Source organism: Entelurus aequoreus, linkage group LG26, assembly GCF_033978785.1.
Source record: "Entelurus aequoreus isolate RoL-2023_Sb linkage group LG26, RoL_Eaeq_v1.1, whole genome shotgun sequence".
In the NCBI taxonomy this organism is placed as follows: domain Eukaryota; kingdom Metazoa; phylum Chordata; class Actinopteri; order Syngnathiformes; family Syngnathidae; genus Entelurus; species Entelurus aequoreus.
Genome location: NC_084756.1, coordinates 13745570 through 13770544, shown reverse-complemented (window position 1 = coordinate 13770544; position 24975 = coordinate 13745570). Strand labels below are relative to the sequence as shown.

Genomic DNA, 24975 nt, shown 5'->3' with positions numbered 1-24975 from the left:
TCAAGTCCTGTAAAGTCTTTCCAACTTTCAGATTGATGATATTTGTAATACTATTGACACATCCGACCTCTTAAAGGCACACACACACACGCATGTCTTGCGGCTTTTGCAGTCATGCTGTAGCTGAAAGTGGTGGTGTTGTAACTGTGTGAAAGCTCCAAAGCATTGAACACAGTTACTATGTTGTAACTGTGTGAAAGTTGTAACTGTGTGAAAGTTGTAACTGTGTGAAAGTTGTAGCTGTGTGAAAGTTGTAACTGTGTGAAAGCTCCAAACATTGAATACAGTTAATATGTTGTAACTGTGTAAAAGTTGTAACTGTGTGAAAGTTGTAACTGTGTGAAAGTTGTAACTGTGTGAAAGTTGTAACTGTGTGAAAGTTGTAACTATGTGAAAGTTGTAACTGTGTGAAAGTTGTAACTGTGTGAAAGCTCCAAACATTGAATACAGTTAATATGTTGTAACTGTGTGAAAGTTGTAACTGTGTGAAAGCTCCAAACATTGAATACAGTTAATATGTTGTAACTGTGTGAAAGTTGTAACTGTGTGAAAGTTGTAACTGTGTGAAAGTTGTAACTATGTGAAAGTTGTAACTGTGTGAAAGTTGTAACTGTGTGAAAGCTCCAAACATTGAGTACAGTTAATATGTTGTAACTGTGTGAAAGTTGTAACTGTGTGAAAGCTCCAAAGCATTGAACACAGTTACTATGTTGTAACTGTGTGAAAGTTGTAACTGTGTGAAAGTTGTAACTGTGTGAAAGTTCCAAACATTGAACACAGTTACTATGTTGTGATTGTGTGAAAGCTCCAAAGTATTGAACACAGTTAATATGTTGTAACTGTGTGAAAGTTGTAACTGTGTGAAAGTTGTAACTGTGTGAAAGTTGTAACTGTGTGAAAGCTCCAAAGCATTGAACACAGTTACTATGTTGTAACTGTGTGAAAGTTGTAACTGTGTGAAAGTTGTAACTGTGTGAAAGCTCCAAACATTGAACACAGTTACTATGTTGTGATTGTGTGAAAGCTCCAAAGTATTGAACACAGTTAATATGTTGTAACTGTGTGAAAGTTGTAACTGTGTGAAAGTTGTAACTGTGTGAAAGTTGTAACTGTGTGAAAGCTCCAAAGCATTGAACACAGTTACTATGTTGTAACTGTGTGAAAGTTGTAACTGTGTGAAAGTTGTAACTGTGTGAAAGTTGTAACTGTGTGAAAGCTCCAAAGCATTGAACACAGTTACTATGTTGTAACTGTGTGAAAGTTGTAACTGTGTGAAAGTTGTAACTGTGTGAAAGCTCCAAAGCATTGAACACAGTTACTATGTTGTAACTGTGTGAAAGTTGTAACTGTGTGAAAGTTGTAACTGTGTGAAAGTTGTAACTGTGTGAAAGCTCCAAACATTGAACACAGTTACTATGTTGTGATTGTGTGAAAGTTGTAACTGTGTGAAAGTTGTAACTGTGTGAAAGTAGTAACTGTGTGAACGTTGTAACTGTGTGAAAGTTGTAACTGTGTGAAAGTTGTAACTGTGTGAAAGCTCCAAACATTGAACACAGTTAATAAGCTTTTCTCCACCAAATTCAACTATTAATTCAAGCCTTTCTTCCTCTTCTCCAGATTTTGCCGCGCTCTACCTTCCACATTTTTCACCCCATTCAAAGCGTTCCAACTTCAACTTCAAGCGGGCTTTCCCTTGACTGATCCCACATTTCCCAGATTTCCAGGTTTTCCAGGACATTTTTCCCATTCAAAATGATTTGGCCATTTTTCAAACTTTCAACATTTCCACATTTTTCAATCTAATCAAACCATTCCACCTTCAACATATTCCAATCATCCTGGACATTCAAACTATTATTTTTCCAAGTTAAAACAAATTCCAGGATTTTCCAGTATTCCTGCTTTCCCAAAGCCCTATTTCCACCCTTTTTTCTGCCGACTACTCCTTTCACATTTTTCAACATATTTTAACCGTTCCACCGTCAAAACATTCCTCTTAATGAGGACAAAAAACAAAGTTATTTTTTTAACTGGAAAAATTCCCGGTTTTCCCGAAATTCCAGGAATTCCGTAATACCATTTCTCATTCCAACATGTTACTACTTCAACATTTCTCGACTGATTTGAAACATTTCAACACCAACTACTTCAACACTTCACACCATTCAAGTTGTTTACCATTTTCAAAAAAAATCCCAATGTTTTGGGAAATTCCCATTGAAATGAATGGGACATTCTTCAAAGTTCCACAACTCCCACATTTTTCATCTGATTCAAACTGTTCCAACTTCAAAATATCCAGCCAACTGTTCCAACTTCAAAATATCCAGCCGGTATGGGAATTGCGTGCTCTACTTCAACAATTCTAAAAAAAAATATTCCAGGATTTCAGTTCAACTTCAGCATTGGAGCATTCACACATAATTTCTTTAGGAATTGCCTCATCTAGTTAATGATACTGTCATCCAGTTAATGATACTGTCATCTAGTTAATGATACTTTGATCTAGTTAATGATACTGTCATCTAGTTAATGATACTTTGATCTAGTTAATGATACTGTCATCTAGTTAATGATACTTTGATCTAGTTAATGATACTGTCTTGTGGCGTTTGCTTTTCTTACGACCTTTCTCAACCGCCATAGATAGCCGCCATGTTTGTTTTGACAATGAAGCCACAGATGGGAAAATAGAGTTAACGTTGGACATTTTGTTATGAAAAGTGCTAAACTTTGCCATTCTTAAATCCAAAGTTTTCCTTTTTCTAGTATCGATAAAATCGATCGATTCCCTTTTGAAATGATATTGGATCGATACCAATCTGTTGGAAGGCAAACTCGCCCAGCACAGATCGATATACTTGCAACTCAGGAATATAAATCCATGTATTGATCAATCGTTACATCCCGATTATGGCATTGTTGGCTTGATCATATGGTATATTAAACATGTTTATTATTGTCATTTAGTCCTTAAATAAAATAGTGAACTTGTCTTTTAGTAGTAAGTAAACAAACAAAGACTCCTAATTAGTCTGCTGACGTATGCAGTAACATATTGTGTCATTTATACACCTATTATTTTGTACACATTATGAGGGACAAACTGTAAAAATGGATTATTAATCTACTTGTTCATTTACTGTTAATATCTGCTTATATTTTGTTTGAACATGTTCTATCTACACTTCTGTTCAAATGTAATAATCACTAATTCTTCTCTTCTTTGATACTTGACATTAGTTTTGGATGATACCACACATTTAGGTATGGATCATGTCGATACCAAGTAGTTACAGGATCATACATTGGTCATATTCAAAGTCCTCATGTGTCCAGGGACATATTTACTGACTTTATAAACATAATATACATTCTTTTAAAAGAGAAAAACAAATGATGCTAATGACGTATGGAAGAGTGGTTTACTATATTGGTGGTATACTATATTTCTACACTGATACCATGTCAATAAACACACAATCTTAGGTCACACTTCTTCTACTAAAAAGTAAGTACATGAAATACAAAGCAATCATATACAAAACAATATGATTTAAATAATAAAGTGTACCAAATTGTTCATAAAAAGTCAGGCTTTTGTTTGCAAAGTCAGTCAGAAAGTTGTGCTCTCAGTAAATGACAAATTCATGAGGGTCATTTTGGTCCATTTCAGCTGTAAATAACAATATATCAATAATAAATGTCAGTGTTTATCTGTAAATAACAATATGTAAATGATACATGTCAGTGTTTATCTGTAAATAGCAATATATCAATAATACATGTCAGTGTTTATCTGTAAATAACAATATATCAATAATAAATGTCAGTGTTTATCTGTAAATAGCAATATATCAATAATAAATGTCAGTGTTTATCTGTAAATAACAATATATCAATAATACATGTCAGTGTTTATCTGTAAATAGCAATATATCAATAATAAATGTCAGTGTTGATCTCTAAATAACTATATATAAATAATTAATGTCAGTGTGTATCTGTAAATAACAACATATAAATAATAAATGTCAGTGTTTATTATCTGTAAATAATACATGTCAGTGTTTATCTGTAAATAACAATATATACATAATAAATGTCAGTGTTTATTATCTGTAAATAATACGTAAATAATAAATGTCAGTGTTTATTTGTAAATAACAATATATCAATAATAAATGTCAGTGTTTATCTGTAAATAACCATATATGAATAATACATATCAGTATTTATTATCTGTAAATGATATATAAATTATGCATGTCAGTGTCTATCTGTAAATAACAACATATAAATAATAATTGTCAGTGTTTATCTGTAAATAATATATAAATAATAAATGTCAGTGTTTATCTGTAAATAACAATATATAAACAATAAATTTTAGTGTTTATTTCACGTTGACAACACGAACACATCGGCTTTGTTAGCATTAGCATTGTGTTGACGGGGTTGAGGCTAACAACGACACAAATGGAGTGTCACCGACTACTTTTACAACGTGCAATAAAGTAAATAGTTAATATTTGTTGTTATTTCTACTTGTGTACCTTTATTTCACATTTATCCAACAAAGTCCGAGTAGTAAGCAGCTAAGTAAATACGTTTAAAAGAGTCTGTCTACTTCTCGTAACGAAATGAAGTTTGTAAAACTAATAAACAACATTAAACTGCATAAAGTTGAAAGACTACTGAGTAAAAACCCTGCAAGATAGTTCCACTGATCAGCGTTCTTCAGCAAAGATGCCACACAAATAGAAATACACAATAAATAATAAATAAATAAGGAGATTGTGATGTTGTGTGTTTGAAAAAGAAGTTTGAGGAACGCCCCCAAATGTGTTCAAGCAATCAGCCTGCCCACTAGAAGGTTCCGGGTAGCTTCCAAAAGTCCCACCTGGCAAGCAGGAGGCGAGGGGTGCTGGAGCCTATCTCAGCTGCACACGGGTGGAAGGTGGTGTACACCCTGGACAAGTCACCACCTCATCACAGCCAATAAAGCCAATAATGCAATTTTTTCTGGTCCCCTTTATTTAGAAAAGTATCAAAATACATTTTGGTACCGGTACCAGTACCAACATATTGGTATTGGGACAACACTACTACCCAGGTAGATCTTGGTGGAAACACAGGAGGAACTTTAAGTGGGAAAGTTCCTGAAACATCAGTTTTGCCATGATGTGCACGAGTTCCTAAAACCACAGTAACACCAAAAGACTTCAGTTGTTTAGAAACATTGTTGTGGTCTTTGGTTTTGAAGTGAGTCGTCCAACTCAGAAACGGGCCAGAAACTTGATTTTGTACACTCGGCTTTCCGTCGCTCGCCATCTTAGATCCAGACACATGCTTGATCAATCAGCCTGGAGACCGAGGCAGGAATTACTCGACCAGACCTGAGTCCAGGACCTCTGAGAGGGGACATATGGAACCCGGTCCATCCAGCCTTGGTCAAGCAGAACCAGACCCGTCACCCAAGATGTCTCCAAACACCGTGGTCCTCGTACTAAGACCAGGACCAGGCAAACAAGATGACTGATGAGGTGTAGAAGGGTGTGCTCTCTGACATGTGAAAGATGGTGTGAGATAAGGTGCGACCAGGCCGGGGTTTTATGGAGCAGAAGACGAGGTGTGTGTGCGGGAACATGTGGAGAACATTCCAGGCCCTGATCTTTGGTGACAGGCCACGTTATCGCATCAAGGTATGATGGATGGGCCGTGAAAAGGAGCCTGATAAAGCACGTGTATAAAAGCTGTGTGCTAAGGGACTCTCCGCACTCACTCTGGGTTAGAGGATCCAGGACAGATGTGTCAGGGGAAGACTGACAGCACAGACCAAAACCACCTGGCCAGGCTGAAACCTCATCATGGACGGGGCGAATAAATGTTTCCAAGGGGCCCCTGAGGACTCAAGGACGCGTCTGAGCGCAAACCGCTTTGGCTGCCGGCGCTCCGGTGTCGTCCCGGCCAACGACGGAGGACGGCGAGTTTACGTGGCAACGCCTGTTTAGAGACAAAAACCAGCAGGCGGTTCTTTGTGGTCCTCACATGCAAGCAACAGATCCACTGGAGCACACCTAATGTCATCCTTACGCAATCTTGTAGGCTGCACCAATATGGCAGAAGTAATCATCAACATTAGTTTGATTGGTGTAATCACCATTAATAACAACATTATTAATTTACATTGAAAACATGACTATTTATTGGAGCGGAAGTCCACTTGAAATACAGTTCAAAGGGATATACATAAGTAACGAGTCAACTAATCATAACAACTAGAAGAACTCTACTTGAAATACAGTTCAAAGGGATATACATTAGTAACGAGTCAACTAATCATAACTAGAAGAACTCTACTTTGGGGGCGGCATGACGTAGTGGGTAGAGCGGCCTTGCCAGAAACCTGAGGGCCTCTTACCATCCAAAAAAATCGCTGCCGTTGTGTCCTTGGGCAGGACACTTCACCCTTGCCCCCGGTGCCGCTCACACCGGAGAATGAATGATGAATGAATGAGTTGTAAAAATTAATGATGGGTTCTCACTTCTCTGTGAAGCGCTTTGAGTGTCTAGAAAAGCGCTATATAAATCTAATCCATTATTATTATTATTATTATTGAAATACAGTTCAAAGGGATATACATTAGTAACGAGTCAACTAATCATAACAACTAGAAGAACTCCACTTGAAATACAGTTCAAAGGGATATACATTAGTAACGAGTCAACTAATCATAACAACTAGAAGAACTCCACTTGAAATACAGTTCAAAGGGATATACATTAGTAACGAGTCAACTAATCATAACAACTAGGAGAACTCCACTTGAAATACAGTTCAAAGGGATATACATTAGTAACGAGTCAACTAATCATAACTAGAAGAACTCTACTTGAAATACAGTTCAAAGGGATATACATTAGTAACGAGTCAACTAATCATAACAACTAGAACTCCACTTGAAATACAGTTCAAAGGGATATACATTAGTAACGAGTCAACTAATCATAACAACTAGAAGAACTCCACTTGAAATACAGTTCAAAGGGATATACATTAGTAACGAGTCAACTAATCATAACAACTAGAAGAACTCCACTTGAAATACAGTTCAAAGGGATATACATTAGTAACGAGTCAACTAATCATAACAACTAGAATAACTCTACTTGAAATACAGTTCAAAGGGATATACATTAGTAACGAGTCAACTAATCATAACAACTAGAAGAACTCCACTTGAAATACAGTTCAAAGGGATATACATTAGTAACGAGTCAACTAATCATAACAACTAGAAGAACTCCACTTGAAATACAATTCAAAGGGATACACATTAGTAACGAGTCAACTATTCATAACAACTAGAAGAAGTCCACTTGAAATACAGTTCAAAGGGATATACATTAGTAACGAGTCAACTAATCATAACAACTATAATAACTCCACTTGAAATACAATTCAAAGGGATATACATAAGTAACGAGTCAACTAATCATAACAACTAGAAGAACTCTACTTGAAATACAGTTCAAAGGGATATACATAAGTAACGAGTCAACTAATCATAACAACTAGAAGAACTCTACTTGAAATAGAGTTCAAAGGGATATACATTAGTAACGAGTCAACTAATCATAACAACTAGAAGAACTCCACTTGAAATACAGTTCAAAGGGATATACATTAGTAACGAGTCAACTAATCATAACAACTAGAAGAACTCCACTTGAAATACAGTTCAAAGGGATATACATTAGTAACGAGTCAACTAATCATAACAACTAGAAGAACTCCACTTGAAATACAGTTCAAAGGGATATACATTAGTAACGAGTCAACTAATCATAACAACTAGAAGAACTCCACTTGAAATACAGTTCAAAGGGATATACATTAGTAACGAGTCAACTAATCATAACAACTAGAAGAACTCCACTTGAAATACAGTTCAAAGGGATATACATTAGTAACGAGTCAACTAATCATAACAACTAGAAGAACTCCACTTGAAATACAGTTCAAAGGGATATACATTAGTAACGAGTCAACTAATCATAACAACTAGAAGAACTCCACTTGAAATACAGTTCAAAGGGATATACATTAGTAACGAGTCAACTAATCATAACAACTAGAAGAACTCCACTTGAAATACAGTTCAAAGGGATATACATTAGTAACGAGTCAACTAATCATAACAACTAGAAGAACTCCACTTGAAATACAATTCAAAGGAATATACATAAGTAACGAGTCAACTAATCATAACAACTAGAAGAACTCTACTTGAAATACAGTTCAAAGGGATATACATTAGTAACGAGTCAACTAATCATAACAACTAGAAGAACTCTACTTGAAATAGAGTTCAAAGGGATATACATTAGTAACGAGTCAACTAATCATAACAACTAGAAGAACTCCACTTGAAATACAGTTCAAAGGGATAAACATTAGTAACGAGTCAACTAATCATAACAACTAGAAGAACTCCACTTGAAATACAGTTCAAAGGGATATACATTAGTAACGAGTCAACTAATCATAACAACTAGAAGAACTCCACTTGAAATACAGTTCAAAGGGATATACATTAGTAACGAGTCAACTAATCATAACAACTAGAAGAACTCCACTTGAAATACAGTTCAAAGGGATATACATTTGTAACGAGTCAACTAATCATAACAACTAGAAGAACACTTGAAATACAGTTCAAAGGGATATACATTAGTAACGAGTCAACTAATCATAACAACTAGAAGAACTCCACTTGAAATACAGTTCAAAGGGATATACATTAGTAACGAGTACACCACAACTAGTCAACTAATCCTAACAACTAGAAGAGGCAATTCCTGAAGGACTAGCGTGTGGATGCTGAAGTGGAAGTGAAAGGCTGACAGAATGTAGGATGAATGGAAGAATATTGAAGAGTTTAAATTTCCAGGAAAGACGGAATTTGGTTTGTAACTTGGGAAAGGTTAGTTTGAATGTCCAGGATGAGTGGAATGTGTTGATGTTGGAATGCTTTGAAGAGCCTGACAAATGTGGGAAATGTGCAACTTGGAAAAATGTCCCATTCATCTCAAAGGGAACTTCCTGGAAATTTGGGAATTTGGGGAAAATCTGATTTTTTTTTTTAAATGATTAGGAGCATGAATGTTGAATTAGTAGCAGTTTTTAATTGAGAACTTCCTTGATAAACACGTTTGTAGTTTGGTGAAGGACCATTGTGGACTTCAGACTACTAAGTGACCATTGATTGTGGACTTCAGACTACTAAGTGACCATTGATTGTGGACTTCAGACTACTAATAAACACATGTGTAGTTTGGTGAAGGACCATTGATTGTGGACTTCAGACTACTAAGTGACCATTGATAGTGGACTTCAGACTACTAACAAACACTTGTGTAGTTTGGTGAAGGACCATTGATTGTGGACTTCAGACTACTAATAAACACATGTGTAGTTTGGTGAAGGACCATTGATTGTGGACTTCAGACTACTAAGTGACCATTGATTGTGGACTTCAGACTACTAAGTGGCTATTGATTGTGGACTTCAGACTACTAATAAACACATGTGTAGTTTGGTGAAGGACCATTGTGGACTTCAGACTACTAAGTGACCATTGATTGTGGACTTCAGACAACTAAGTGACCATTGATTGTGGACTTCAGACTACTAATAAACACATGTGTAGTTTGGTGAAGGACCATTGATTGTGGACTTCAGACTACTAAGTGACCATTGATTGTGGACTTCAGACTACTAAGTGGCTATTGATTGTGGACTTCAGACTACTAATAAACACATGTGTAGTTTGGTGAAGGACCATTGATTGTGGACTTCAGACTACTAAGTGACCATTGATAGTGGACTTCAGACTACTAACAAACACTTGTGTAGTTTGGTGAAGGACCATTGATTGTGGACTTTGGACTACTAATAAACACATGTGTAGTTTGGTGAAGGACCATTGATTGTGGACTTCAGACTACTAAGTGACCATTGATTGTGGACTTCAGACTACTAAGTGGCTATTGATTGTGGACTTCAGACTACTAATAAACACATGTGTAGTTTGGTGAAGGACCATTGATTGTGGACTTCAGACTACTAAGTGACCATTGATTGTGGACTTTAGACTACTAAGTGGCTATTGATTGTGGACTTCAGACTACTAATAAACACATGTGTAGTTTGGTGAAGGACCATTGTGGACTTCAGACTACTAAGTGACCATTGATTGTGGACTTCAGACAACTAAGTGACCATTGATTGTGGACTTCAGACTACTAATAAACACATGTGTAGTTTGGTGAAGGACCATTGATTGTGGACTTCAGACTACTAAGTGGCTATTGATTGTGGACTTCAGACTACTAATAAACACATGTGTAGTTTGGTGAAGGACCATTGATTGTGGACTTCAGACAACTAAGTGACCATTGATTGTGGACTTCAGACTACTAATAAACACATGTGTAGTTTGGTGAAGGACCATTGATTGTGGACTTCAGACTACTAAGTGGCTATTGATTGTGGACTTCAGACTACTAATAAACACATGTGTAGTTTGTTGAAGGACCATTGATTGTGGACTTCGGACTACTAAGTGACCATTGATTGTGGACTTCAGACAACTAAGTACATTTGGTAAAGGCAGCAGGCTGGGGAACCTAAATGGATGACGTTCCCCAGGCTGGTAGAAGTTGACTTTGTAACTTGAGAGCATTTTTGTTTTCATCTGCTTTGATTTTACATGTTGACATTTTCCTTGCATGGACTTTTATTTTGAAAGACTTTGCTTGTGAAGTGGAATATGACACAGGAGCTCTGAGCCTTTGCAGGCTGCATTTATGTCCCACCATTTCAATATAATATTAATAATGCAGTCATCTTTTTAGAATGTTGACAATCACAAATGAATGATAACATGACATTAATAATAACTAAGATATTACTAATAGCTATTACACTTAACAAGATACATTATATACCAACATTGTCATTTCTAAATACTTTGTACAGTGTGTACATTTTAGTATACAGGTGGTCCTTGCTTTATGGTTCTATGTGTCACAAAGTTCATGGTTCCATATGCGCGCCTATTTAATAATAATACAATGCAAAAAGAAAATAAAAAAAGTGTGTGTGTGGCATCCACAAAGTGTGTGTGTGGCATCCACAAAGTGTGTGTGTGGCATCCACAAAGTGTGTGTGTGGCATCCACAAAGTCGGCAGTCACAACAACGAGGGGACTATTGTTATGTTCTGGAGTTTGTCTGGACCCCGGGATGCAGACGGCAGGCAAGTACAGGAAATACTTCCTCTTTATTAGGAAAATGTAATGTTGATAATAGATGTAAACATCATCCATATTGTCATTTCTATTGTTAATATTATTGTTTCAATTGTAGTGCAATAATGTCCATTTGCCAATGCAGTGTTATATATCCACTTCACTAATGTGCTTGTCTTTGTCATTTCTGGTATCGTATTTGTATATATTGTATTTGCTGATGTAGTAGTTTTTGGTTTTATACATATATATATGTATATATATATATATATATATATATATATATATATATATATATATATATATATATATATATATATATATATATATATATATATATATATATATATATATATATATATATATATATTTATTGTTTGTGAATCTCAAATTGAGAATCAAATGGTTGTGAAAAGGAGTGGTTGCACCACCAGGTTAAATATGTCCAAATGGAAGCCAACACCAACCTCTCATCTTTGTTTACGCCGCACATAAACGTCCTGAAGGGTGCGTTTGATTTGCATTTCTTCATCTCCCAGCACAAAAGGCAATCATCCAGTCATCAGCGCAGTTTTCTCCCACCTCCCCGTGTGCGGTTAGTCAATTAGAGGCGCCATTATGAGCGAGCGGCACCCGGGGAAATAAAGGAGGCTGCAGCGTTGATTTCTTGTCTTCAAATGCTCTCCAGATGGAGAAAATTCAATAAGAGGGATTCACCTATGCTATTGTTCTAAGGCCTATACCTCCATTGTGTTGACTCTCTTCATCTGCTCTACGATTCACCTATGCTATTGTTCTAACACCTATACCTCCATTGTGTTGACTCTCTTCATCTGCTCTATGATTCACCTATGCTATTGTTCTAAGGCCTATACCTCCATTGTGTTGACTCTCTTCATCTGCTCTATGATTCACCTATGCTATTGTTCTAAGGCCTATACATCCATTGTGTTGACTCTCTTCATCTGCTCTACGATTCACCTATGCTATTGTTCTAACACCTATACCTCCATTGTGTTGACTCTCTTCATCTGCTCTATGATTCACCTATGCTATTGTTCTAAGGCCTATACCTCCATTGTGTTGACTCTCTTCATCTGCTCTATGATTCACCTATGCTATTGTTCTAAGGCCTATACCTCCATTGTGTTGACTCTCTTCATCTGCTCTATGATTCACCTATGCTATTGTTCTAACACCTATACCTCCATTGTGTTGACTCTCTTCATCTGCTCTATGATTCACCTATGCTATTGTTCTAACACCTATACCTCCATTGTGTTGACTCTCTTCATCTGCTCTATAATTCACCTATGCTATTGTTCTAACACCTATACCTCCATTGTGTTGACTCTCTTCATCTGCTCTATGATTCACCTATGCTATTGTTCTAACACCTATACCTCCATTGTGTTGACTCTCTTCATCTGCTCTATGATTCACCTATGCTATTGTTCTAACGCCTATACCTCCATTGTGTTGACTCTCTTCATCTGCTCTATGATTCACCTATGCTATTGTTCTAAGGCCTATACCTCCATTGTGTTGACTCTCTTCATCTGCTCTATGATTCACCTATGCTATTGTTCTAACACCTATACCTCCATTGTGCTGACTCTCTTCATCTGCTCTATGATTCACCTATGCTATTGTTCTAACACCTATACCTCCATTGTGTTGACTCTCTTCATCTGCTCTATGATTCAGTTATGCTATTGTTCTAACACCTACACCTCCATTGTGTTGACTCTCTTCATCTGCTCTAAGATTCACCTATGCTATTGTTCTAAGGCCTATACCTCCATTGTGTTGACTCTCTACATCTGCTCTATGATTCACCTATGCTATTGTTCTAACACCTATACCTCCATTGTGTTGACTCTCTTCATCTGCTCTATGATTCATTTATGCTATTGTTCTAACACCTATACCTCCATTGTGTTGACTCTCTTCATCTGCTCTATGATTCAGTTATGCTATTGTTCTAACACCTATACCTCCATTGTGTTGACTCTCTTCATCTGCTCTATGATTCACCTATGCTATTGTTCTAACACCTATACCTCCATTGTGTTGACTCTCTTCATCTGCTCTATAATGTGTTCAAGTGGCAAAATAGTGAGGAACCAATTTCAATGAAATGATGAATCGTACAAATGATCCACTTACTATCATAACTTTCATGTTCAATTCATAGTACCGTGCAATAGTTTCCTATCTTCAATTCATAGTACAGTGCAATAGTTTCCTATCTTCAATTCATAGTACAGTGCAATAGTTTCCTATCTTCAATTCATAGTACAGTGCAATAATTTCCTATCTTCAATTCATAGTACAGTGCAATAGTTTCCTATCTTCAATTCATAGTACAGTGCAATAGTTTCCTATCTTCAATTCATAGTACAGTGCAATAGTTTCCTATCTTCAATTCATAGTACAGTGCAATAGTTTCCTATCTTCAATTCATAGTTTGGTGCAATAGTTTCCTATCTTCAACATTCAATCCCAGTATTTCTACATTCAAACCATTTCACAGTTCAAGTGTTTCCACCTTTCCTTATACCGGAGCTCAGCAACCCCCGGCTCTTTAGTGCCGCCCTAGTGGCTCCTTGGAGCATTTTTAAAAAAGGATTTAAAATGGAAAAAGTTAGGGAAACTATTTTTTTGTTTGTTGTAGTATGTTTTTTGTTTGTTGACCAACATGACACAAACTTACCCAATTGTTAGAACTACCACTGTTGAATATGTTTAATATGAGTATTTGGTCAACATCCTTTTGTCCTACTCATTTCGTCAGTTCTTGAACTCACCATAGTGTGGACTGTGACGCAACAGTTTGTTTACATGTAAAATATTCCACTCCTTCTTTGTCTCATTTTGTCCACCAAACCTTTTATGCTGTGTGTGAATGCACAAAGGTGAGCTTTGTTGATGTTATTGACTTGTTGGAGTGCTAATCAGGCATATTTGGTCAGTGCATGACTGCAAGCTAATCAATGCTAACATGCTATTTAAGGCTAGCTGTATATACATATTGCATCATCATGCCTCATTTGTAGCTATATTTGAGCTCATTTAATATCCTTTACTTATGTCCTCTTTGTATTTAATGTATATTTGCATGTCTCATGACACATTATATGTATGTAATATTGGCTGCATTTATGATAGTTGTTTGTGTGCCATGTTGTTCCAGACCACAGAAAACGTTACTCAGCTTGCAAAGATTGTAATAAATCCATTAGAAGAAGACAGTTTGCTTTAACTTGGACACACACATCTATACCTTTGGTCATTCTAAGACAGTCATTACCAGGAGTTATCTCACCCTCTGAGAATCCTCTGTTTTACTAATGATTTCCAATGTTCTAAAAATGTGTAGAATAAATATTATATTTCAACATTTCTGTCAACAAAGACTTGCTTCAGCCTGCAACATAGTCATTTTGATAGTAGGCTAAAATAGTTAATATAGACACTTACATCATGTGTTGTCTTCATTATAACACTTATATAAGAATATTTAAAAATTGAGCGTGCTCCACCCTAACAAGGCCACGGGCCTTGACAATATCCCCTCCAGATTCCTCAGGGACTCTGCCTCCATCATTGCCCCGATCATCTCACACATAATAAACATATCAATTACACAAGGCCAAGTACCAAAAGATTTCAAGATAGCAAGAGTAACTCCCCTCTTTAAAAAAGGAAGCAAATTGGAACCTGGCAACTACCGACCTGTTTCTATTCTCAGTTCCATTTAGAAAGTAATGGAAAAAATCGTTTATGAACAGGTGGATAGTTACCTTGCCACTAATAAACTCATGTACAAATTCCAATCTGGCTTCAGAACTAACCACTCCACTGACACATGCCTTCTCTATCTGACTTCAGAACTAACCACTCCACTGACACATGCCTTCTCTATCTGACTTCAGAACTAACCACTCCACTGACACATGCCTTCTCTATCTGACTTCAGAACTAACCACTCCACTGACACATGCCTTCTCTATGTGAGCGACCACATCAAACATGAGGTGGACGCGGGCAAATACTGCGGCATGGTCATGCTGGACCTTCAGAAGGCCTTTGACACCGTTAACCACGCTATACTGTTGGATAAGCTCAGAGCAATCGGATTTAACAAAACCTCTTGGAGCTGGATGCAATCTTACTTGGAGGGGAGGGAACAGGTGGTAGAGGTGAACGGCACCGTGTCCCCCCCACCCCCCTCTCGGTGAGCTGTGGAGTCCCCCAAGGCAGTATATTGGGACCTTTACTGTTCCTAATATACATAAACCACATGTCATCAGCATGCGACTGTGAATTGTTCTTGTTTGCGGATGACTCTGCCCTGCTGGTATCCGGCAAGGACAAGTCACAGGTGGAGAAAATCCTCAGTGCTGAGCTGTGTAGAACTTGCACCTGGCTCGCTGACAACAAGCTATCCATACACTTGGGTAAAACTGAATCCATCCTGTTTGGGTCCCACATCAACCTTAAGAAAGTCAATGACTTCACCATAAAAGTGGGTGACATTGTTATCACCAGGAAAGATGAGGTCACCTACCTAGGTTCCATTCTAGAGGCTAACCTTTCCTGTGATAAAATGGCAACCAAGGTAATCAAAAAGGTCAACCAACGAACGAGATTTCTCTACAGAATCTCCTCTCTGGTCAACAAAAGCACCTTGAGGATTCTGGCGGGAACTCTCGTTCAACCCTTTTTCCATTACGCATGCACCTCCTGGTACCCTAGCACCTCCAAAACCCTCAAATCTAAACTCCAAACATCTCAGAACAAGCTAGTCAGATCACTTCTAGACCTCCACCCCAGATCCCACCTCACTCCTACCCACTTCTCTAAAGTGGGCTGGCTCAAGGTGGAGGACAGAGTTAAACAACTTGCACTGAGCCTAGTCTATAAAATCCGCTACACCTCCCTGATACCGAAGTACATGTCAAACTACTTCCTTAACGTAAATGACCGCCATAACCACAACACCAGGGGGAGCTCCACTAACCACGTTAAACCCGGATTCCGAACTAACAAAGGTCTTAACTCATTCTCCTTCTATGCCACATCAATGTGGAATGCGCTCCCAACAGGTGTAAAAGAAAGGGCATCTCTATCCTCCTTCAAAACCGCAATAAAAGAACACCTCCAGGCAGCTACAACCCTAAACTAACACCCTCCCCCTTCCACATCCCACCTCCCCGGATTGTAAATAATCAGATGTAAATAATCAAATGTATATACTTGTTCTTATGCTTTCTGAACTCTCTATGTCCACTACTTGCTGTACATACAAGCATGTAAGAAACAAAGAAGAACATGCTTCCTCCACCACTTCTTCACATGTCATGTGGCATGTAAGAAACAAAGAAGAACATGCTTCCTCCACCACTTCTTCACATGTCATGTGGCATGTAAGGCACATAGTGGTGAGGACGCCCCTTCCCTTCCCTTCCATGTCCGTGTTTGGACTCATTTGCTGACAAGAAGATTATTTGTGAGGGATTAGCCAACACTTTCATTGTCACGGCCGTAATTGCATGTTGGGACCAAGCTTGCTTTCTAAATATGAGGTCCAAATAGCAGCTTCCATCCCGGCGCTGGCTGCAGCTCCGTAAACTGGCCTATGAAAGAAGATCTTGCACATCTATTCATTATGTTGTAATATCCTGGATCAATCCATTACACACACACACACACACATTACACACACACACACACATTACACACACACACACACACACATTACACGCACACACACACACACATTACACACACACACACACACACATCACACACACACACACACACACATTACACACACACACACACACACACACACACACACACACACACACACACACACACACACACACACACACACACACACACACACACACACACACACACACACACACACCGCAGCTCCAAGCTGACATGGCCTTTCAGGACAGGAGACCAGGATAAAAGAAGTCTCCCAATTCATGAGCATCACATCAAGGCTCCACTCAGGAGGCACTCTAACACACATGCAGCTTACATGGGCACTCAGGGTGCTGGCAGCAACATGTGAGGAACATGTAGTGGTGTGAGGAACATGTGAGGAACATGTGAGGAACATGTGAGGAACATGTAGTGGTATGAGGAACATGTGAGGAACATGTGAGGAACATGTAGTGGTATGATGAACATGTGAGGAACATGCGAGGAACATGTGAGGAACATGTAGTGGTATGAGGAACATGTGATGAACATGTGATGAACATGTGATGAACATGTGAGGAAGATGTGATGAACATGTGATGAACATGTGGTAGTGTGAGGAACATGTGAGGAACATGTGGTGGTGTGAGGAACATGTGATGAACATGTGAGGAACATGTGAGGAACATGTAGTGGTATGAGAAACATGTGAGGAAGATGTGAGGAACATGTGATGAACATGTGAGGAGCATGTGGTGGTGTGAGGAACATGTGATGAACATGTGATGAACATGTGATGAACATGTGAGGAAGATGTGATGAACATGTGATGAACATGTGAGGAGCATGTGGTGGTGTGAGGAACATGTGATGAACATGTGACGAACATGTGATGAACATGTGAGGAAGATGTGATGAACATGTGATGAACATGTGAGGAAGATGTGATGAACATGTGATGAACATGTGAGGAGCATGTGGTGGTGTGAGGAACATGTGATGAACATGTGATGAACATGTGATGAACATGTGAGGAAGATGTGATGAACATGTGATGAACATGTGAGGAGCATGTGGTGGTGTGAGGAACATGTGATGAACATGTGAGGAACATGTGAGGAAGATGTGAGGAAGATGTGAGGAACATGTGATGAACATGTGAGGAACATGTAGTGGTATGAGGAACATGTGAGGAACATGTGAGGAACATGTAGTGGTATGAGGAACATGTGAGGAACATGTGAGGAACATGTGAGGAACATGTAGTGGTATGAGGAACATGTGAGGAAGATGTGAGGAAGATGTGAGGAAGATGTGAGGAACATGTGATGAACATGTGAGGAACATGTAGTGGTATGAGGAACATGTGATGAACATGTGAGGAACATGTAGTGGTATGAGGAACATGTGAGGAACATGTGAGGAAGATGTGAGGAACATGTAGTGGTATGAGGAACATGTGAGGAAGATGTGAGGAAGATGTGAGGAAGATGTGATGAACATGTGATGAACATGTAGTGGTATGAGGAACATGTGATGAACATGTGAGGAACATGTAGTGGTATGAGGAACATGTGATGAACATGTGAGGAACATGTAGTGGTATGAGGAACATGTGAGGAACATGTGAGGAACATGTAGTGGTATGAGGAACATGTGAGGAACATGTGAGGAACATGTGAGGAACATGTAGTGGTATGAGGAACATGTGAGGAAGATGTGAGGAAGATGTGAGGAAGATGTGAGGAACATGTGATGAACATGTGAGGAACATGTAGTGGTATGAGGAACATGCGATGAACATGTGAGGAACATGTAGTGGTATGAGGAACATGTGAGGAACATGTGAGGAAGATGTGAGGAACATGTGATGAACATGTGAGGAACATGTAGTGGTATGAGGAACATGTGATGAACATGTGAGGAACATGTAGTGGTATGAGGAACATGTGATGAACATGTGAGGAACATGTAGTGGTATGAGGAAGATGTGAGGAACATGTGAGGAAGATGTGAGGAACATGTGTCTGGCGTGGTGTGGGCCCAGCCTCCTCGCACAGAGCTGGCTGCCAGGGTAGGGAAGGGCTCAGCGGACCTTCTCCGCCGCGAGGAAAACAATTATGTGCATAATCCGATTAGGCGGGAAAAGAGCGGCGTGACAAATAATGAGCCCGGGGACGTTTGAAGCGGCGACTTACAAGAAGGTCAGCCAAACATGCAGGCTGCTGTGATGATGCTGGCTGGCAGAGGATCTCTGCGTGTTCATGGCCTGCACTCCTGGAGGAGCTCGGCCCTATGGGTGACCAATGAAGAGTCAGGACCATTACAGCTCGGCCCTATGGGCGGCCAATGAAGAGTCAGGACCATTACAGCTCGGCCCTATGGGCGACCAATGAAGAGTCAGGACCATTACAGCTCAGCCCTATGGGCGGCCAATGAAGAGTCAGGACCATTACAGCTCGGCCCTATGGGCGGCCAATGAAGAGTCAGGACCATTACAGCTCGGCCCTATGGGCGACCAATGAAGAGTCAGGACCATTACAGCTCGGCCCTATGGGCGGCCAATGAAGAGTCAGGACCATTACAGCTCGGCCCTATGGGCGGCCAATGAAGAGTCAGGACCATTACAGCTCAGCCCTATGGGTGACCAATGAAGAGTCAGGACCATTACAGCTCGGCCCTATGGGCGGCCAATGAAGAGTCAGGACCATTACAGCTCGGCCCTATGGGCGGCCAATGAAGAGTCAGGACCATTACAGCTCAGCCCTATGGGCAACCACGGGCAGTCAGGACCATTACACGCACACTTTGGTGGAGCTGCTGCTGGAACCTCACTCATGGTGGTCTAGGACTACTAGGACTACTAGGACTACTAGGGGTGTCAACAAAGTCAATCCTTTGTCTGCAATTGCAGCTATCTGTGGAGTTACATCCTGCAATCTGTGGAGTTACATCCCACTCTACACCAGTATTAAGTATCTGTGGAGTTACATCCCACTCTACACCAGTATTAAGTATCTGTGGAGTTACATCCCACTCTACACCAGTATTAAGTATCCGTGGAGTTACATCCCACTCTACACCAGTATTAAGTATCTGTGGAGTTACATCCCACTCTACACCAGTATTAAGTATCTGTGGAGTTACATCCCACTCTACACCAGTATTAAGTATCTGTGGAGTTACATCCCACTCTACACCAGTATTAAGTATCTGTGGAGTTACATCCCACTCTACACCAGTATTAAGTATCCGTGGAGTTACATCCCACTCTACACCAGTATTAAGTATCTGTGGAGTTACATCCCACTCTACACCAGTATTAAGTATCCGTGGAGTTACATCCCACTCTACACCAGTATTAAGTATCTGTGGAGTTACATCCCACTCTACACCAGTATTAAGTATCTGTGGAGTTACATCCCACTCTACACCAGTATTAAGTATCTGTGGAGTTACATCCCACTCTACACCAGTATTAAGTATCTGTGGAGTTACATCCCACTCTACACCAGTATTAAGTATCTGTGGAGTTACATCCCACTCTACACCAGTATTAAGTATCCGTGGAGTTACATCCCAGTCTACACCAGTATTAAGTATCCGTGGAGTTACATCCCACTCTACACCAGTATTAAGTATCTGTGGAGTTACATCCCACTCTACACCAGTATTAAGTATCCGTGGAGTTACATCCCACTCTACACCAGTATTAAGTATATGTGGAGTTACATCCCACTCTACACCAGTATTAAGTATCTGTGGAGTTACACCCCACTCTACACCAGTATTAAGTATATGTGGAGTTACATCCCACTCTACACCAGTATTAAGTATCTGTGGAGTTACATCCCACTCTACACCAGTATTAAGTATCTGTGGAGTTACATCCCACTCTACACCAGTATTAAGTATCTGTGGAGTTACATCCCACTCTACACCAGTATTAAGTATATGTGGAGTTACATCCCACTCTACACCAGTATTAAGTATATGTGGAGTTACATCCCACTCTACACCAGTATTAAGTATCCGTGGAGTTACATCCCACTCTACACCAGTATTAAGTATCCGTGGAGTTACATCCCACTCTACACCAGTATTAAGTATCTGTGGAGTTACATCCCACTCTACACCAGTATTAAGTATATGTGGAGTTACATCCCACTCTACACCAGTATTAAGTATCCGTGGAGTTACATCCCACTCTACACCAGTATTAAGTATCTGTGGAGTTACATCCCACTCTACACCAGTATTAAGCACTGTATAATGGATCAACCACAGAAACCTCCACTATATATATATATATATATATATATATATATATATATATATATATATATATATATATATATATATATATATATATATATATATATATATATATATATATATATATATATATATATATATATATATATATATGTATATATATAGTCAAGGTTTCCTTGGTTTATATGTGTGTATATACGTTCATATATACACATATATACAAATATATATATACATATATATTTATATATATATACATATACATATACTGTATATACATATATATACATATATAAATATACACATTAATATATATATATATATATATATATATATATATATATATATATATATATATATATATATATATATATATATATATATATATATATATATATATATATATATATATATATATATATATATACATAAACAACTAAGTTTGAACAGTTTTATATGAGTGACGGGACAAAACCTTGAGGGAAGCCCTAAAAGTTAGCAATATAATTAGTTTGAAGCAGCCTCTTAAGTTATCCAGCAGCTAGAAAATTATGAAAGTATGTTGCTGAATAGATGCTATGATGTTTGCTAGTATCTGATAATAGATGATATAATGTTTGCCAGTATCTGATAATAGATGATATGATGTTTGCCAGTATCTGACAATAGATGATATGATGTTTGCTAGTATCTGACAATAGATGATATGATGTTTGCCAGTATCTGACAATAGATGATATGATGTTTGCTAGTATCTGACAATAGATGATATGATGTTTGCTAGTATCTGACAATAGATGATATGATGTTTGCTAGTATCTGACAATAGATGATATGATGTTTGCTAGTATCTGACAATAGATGATATGATGTTTGCTAGTATCTGACAATAGATGATATGATGTTTGCTAGTATCTGACAATAGATGATATAATGTTTGCCAGTATCTGACAATAGATGATATGATGTTTGCTAGTATCTGACAATAGATGATATAATGTTTGCCAGTATCTGACAATAGATGATATGATGTTTGCCAGTAACTGACAATAGATGATATGATGTTTGCTAGTATCTGACAATAGATGATATGATGTTTGCCAGTATCTGACAATAGGTGATATGATGTTTGCCAGTATCTGACAATAGGTGATATGATGTTTGCCAGTATCTGACAATAGATGATATGATGTTTGCCAGTATCTGACAATAGATGATATGATGTTTGCCAGTATCTGACAATAGGTGATATGATGTTTGCCAGTATCTGACAATAGGTGATATGATGTTTGCCAGTATCTGACAATAGATGATATGATGTTTGCCAGTATCTGACAATAGGTGATATGATGTTTGCCAGTATCTGACAATAGGTGATATGATGTTTGCCAGTATCTGACAATAGATGATATGATGTTTGCCAGTATCTGACAATAGATGATATGATGTTTGCCAGTATCTGACAATAGATGATATGATGTTTGCCAGTATCTGACAATAGATGATATGATGTTTGCCAGTATCTGACAATAGATGATATGATGTTTGCTAGTATCTGACAATAGATGATATGATGTTTGCCAGTATCTGACAATAGATGATATGATGTTTGCTAGTATCTGACAAGCACACGTAGGCCATCACCTCTTTTCTTAAGTTATCCAGCAGCTAGAGAATGATAAAAGTATGTTGCTGAATAGAAGGCAGTATCTGACAAGCACACGTAGGCCATCGCCTCTTTTCTTAAGTTATCCAGCAGCTAGAGAATGATAAAAGTATGTTGCTGAATAGATGGCAGTATCTGACAAGCACACGTAGGCCATCACCTCTTTTCTTAAGTTATCCAGCAGCTAGAGAATGATAAAAGTATGTTGCTGAATAGATGGCAGTATCTGACAAGCACACGTAGGCCATCACCTCTTTTCTTAAGTTATCCAGCAGCTAGAGAATGATAAAAGTATGTTGCTGAATAGATGGCAGTATCTGACAAGCACACGTAGGCCATCACCTCTTTTCTTAAGTTATCCAGCAGCTAGAGAATGATAAAAGTATGTTGCTGAATAGATGGCAGTATCTGACAAGCACGCGTAGGCCATCGCTTCTTTTCTCACGGCTTTGGCCGCTTCAATAAAGACACTTTCAGTCTTGATTAATCACACTGCGTCCTCTGAGGACATTCAGGAAGACAGACGTACATGTGTAGTTCACATACCTCGACACACGGTGGCGTTTTCCACCGCCTCGTTGCCGGCCTTGCACATGCAGCGTCCGATGGGCACCATCCACTCGCCGTCGCCATTGCAGTAGAGTTTGATGGGCACGTCCACCTCCTCGGCGTTGGGGATACAAACACCCCGCGCCGCCACCAGCGAGGTGCTCTCCGCCCCCGACAGGGTCTCCTGGAACAGGGCCCCGTTGGTGATGATGCGGGCGCACTTTCGGTAGAAGACGCGGACGGCTATGAGGGACATGCAGCCGCCGTAGTCCTGGAAGGCCAGGTAGAAGCCGTTCCGCGACACGGGGCCGAAGCTGCGCACCTCCGTGTTGATCTTCATCACCCTGCCCCCGAGGTCCACCTGGGAGAAGCTCTCATCCGCCGCGATGGTGTCCACCTTGGTCCAGGGGTTCTCCATCCAGGCCGGCGAGGTGCGGGTGGCCGTGTCCGAGTCGGACTCGTAGTAGTAGAGGTTGAAGGTCTCCTTGCAGGAGCCGGGAACGTTGGGGATGCTGCTGCAGTCCCTCACCGAGAACTTCATCTCCACGTGGATCCTCTGTGCGCCTCGACGCCGGATGTACTTGCTCCTCACCCAGTTGTTCTGGTTGTTGTCGAACACGTTGCACACCTGGTACGTCCTGATGGTGTTCATGTTCTCGTCGTAACCGCTCACCTCCTCCCACTGTTGGACCACAAACAGCAAGTCTGTTAGTTGACTGAAGCATGCTACTCTTTACCTCCACTTTACACCACCCACATCTCTGATGTTTGACCAAGTCTGTTAGTTGACTGAAGCATGTTGCTGCTGGTGCACTTTACACCACCCACATCTCTGACGTTTGACCAAGTCTGTTAGTTGACTGAAGCATGCTCCTCTTTACCTCCACTTTACACCACCCACATCTCTGATGTTTGACCAAGTGTGTTAGTTGACTGAAGCATGTTGCTGGTGGTGCACTTTACACCACCCACATCTCTGATGTTTGACCAAGTCTGTTAGTTGACTGAAGCATGTTGCTGCTGGTGCACTTTACACCACCCACATCTCTGATGTTTGACCAAGTCTGTTAGTTGACTGAAGCATGTTGCTGGTGGTGCACTTTACACCACCCACATCTCTGATGTTTGACCAAGTCTGTTAGTTGACTGAAGCATGCTCCTCTTTACCTCCACTTTACACCACCCACATCTCTGATGTTTGACCAAGTGTGTTAGTTGACTGAAGCATGTTGCTGGTGGTGCACTTTACACCACCCACATCTCTGATGTTTGACCAAGTCTGTTAGTTGACTGAAGCATGTTGCTGGTGGTGTACTTTACACCACCCACATCTCTGATGTTTGACCAAGTCTGTTAGTTGACTGAAGCATGTTGCTGGTGGTGCACTTTACACCACCCACATCTCTGATGTTTGACCAAGTCTGTTAGTTTATGAAGCATGCTCCT

The 24975-nt window shown here is 39.3% G+C and overlaps 1 protein-coding gene across 5 annotated transcripts in view; it reads right to left on the bottom strand.

The window, feature by feature from the left end:
• The window catches only part of LOC133643377 (ephrin type-B receptor 2-like), a 291286-nt gene that overhangs the window by 114860 nt on the left and 151451 nt on the right, over window positions 1-24975 (bottom strand). For all 5 annotated transcript variants that reach the window (XM_062037896.1, XM_062037898.1, XM_062037897.1 and 2 more), the window contains exon 3: window positions 23527-24211. In XM_062037896.1, coding sequence (XP_061893880.1) covers window positions 23527-24211 — 685 coding nt within the window. The remainder of the gene's footprint in view (window positions 1-23526; window positions 24212-24975) is intronic.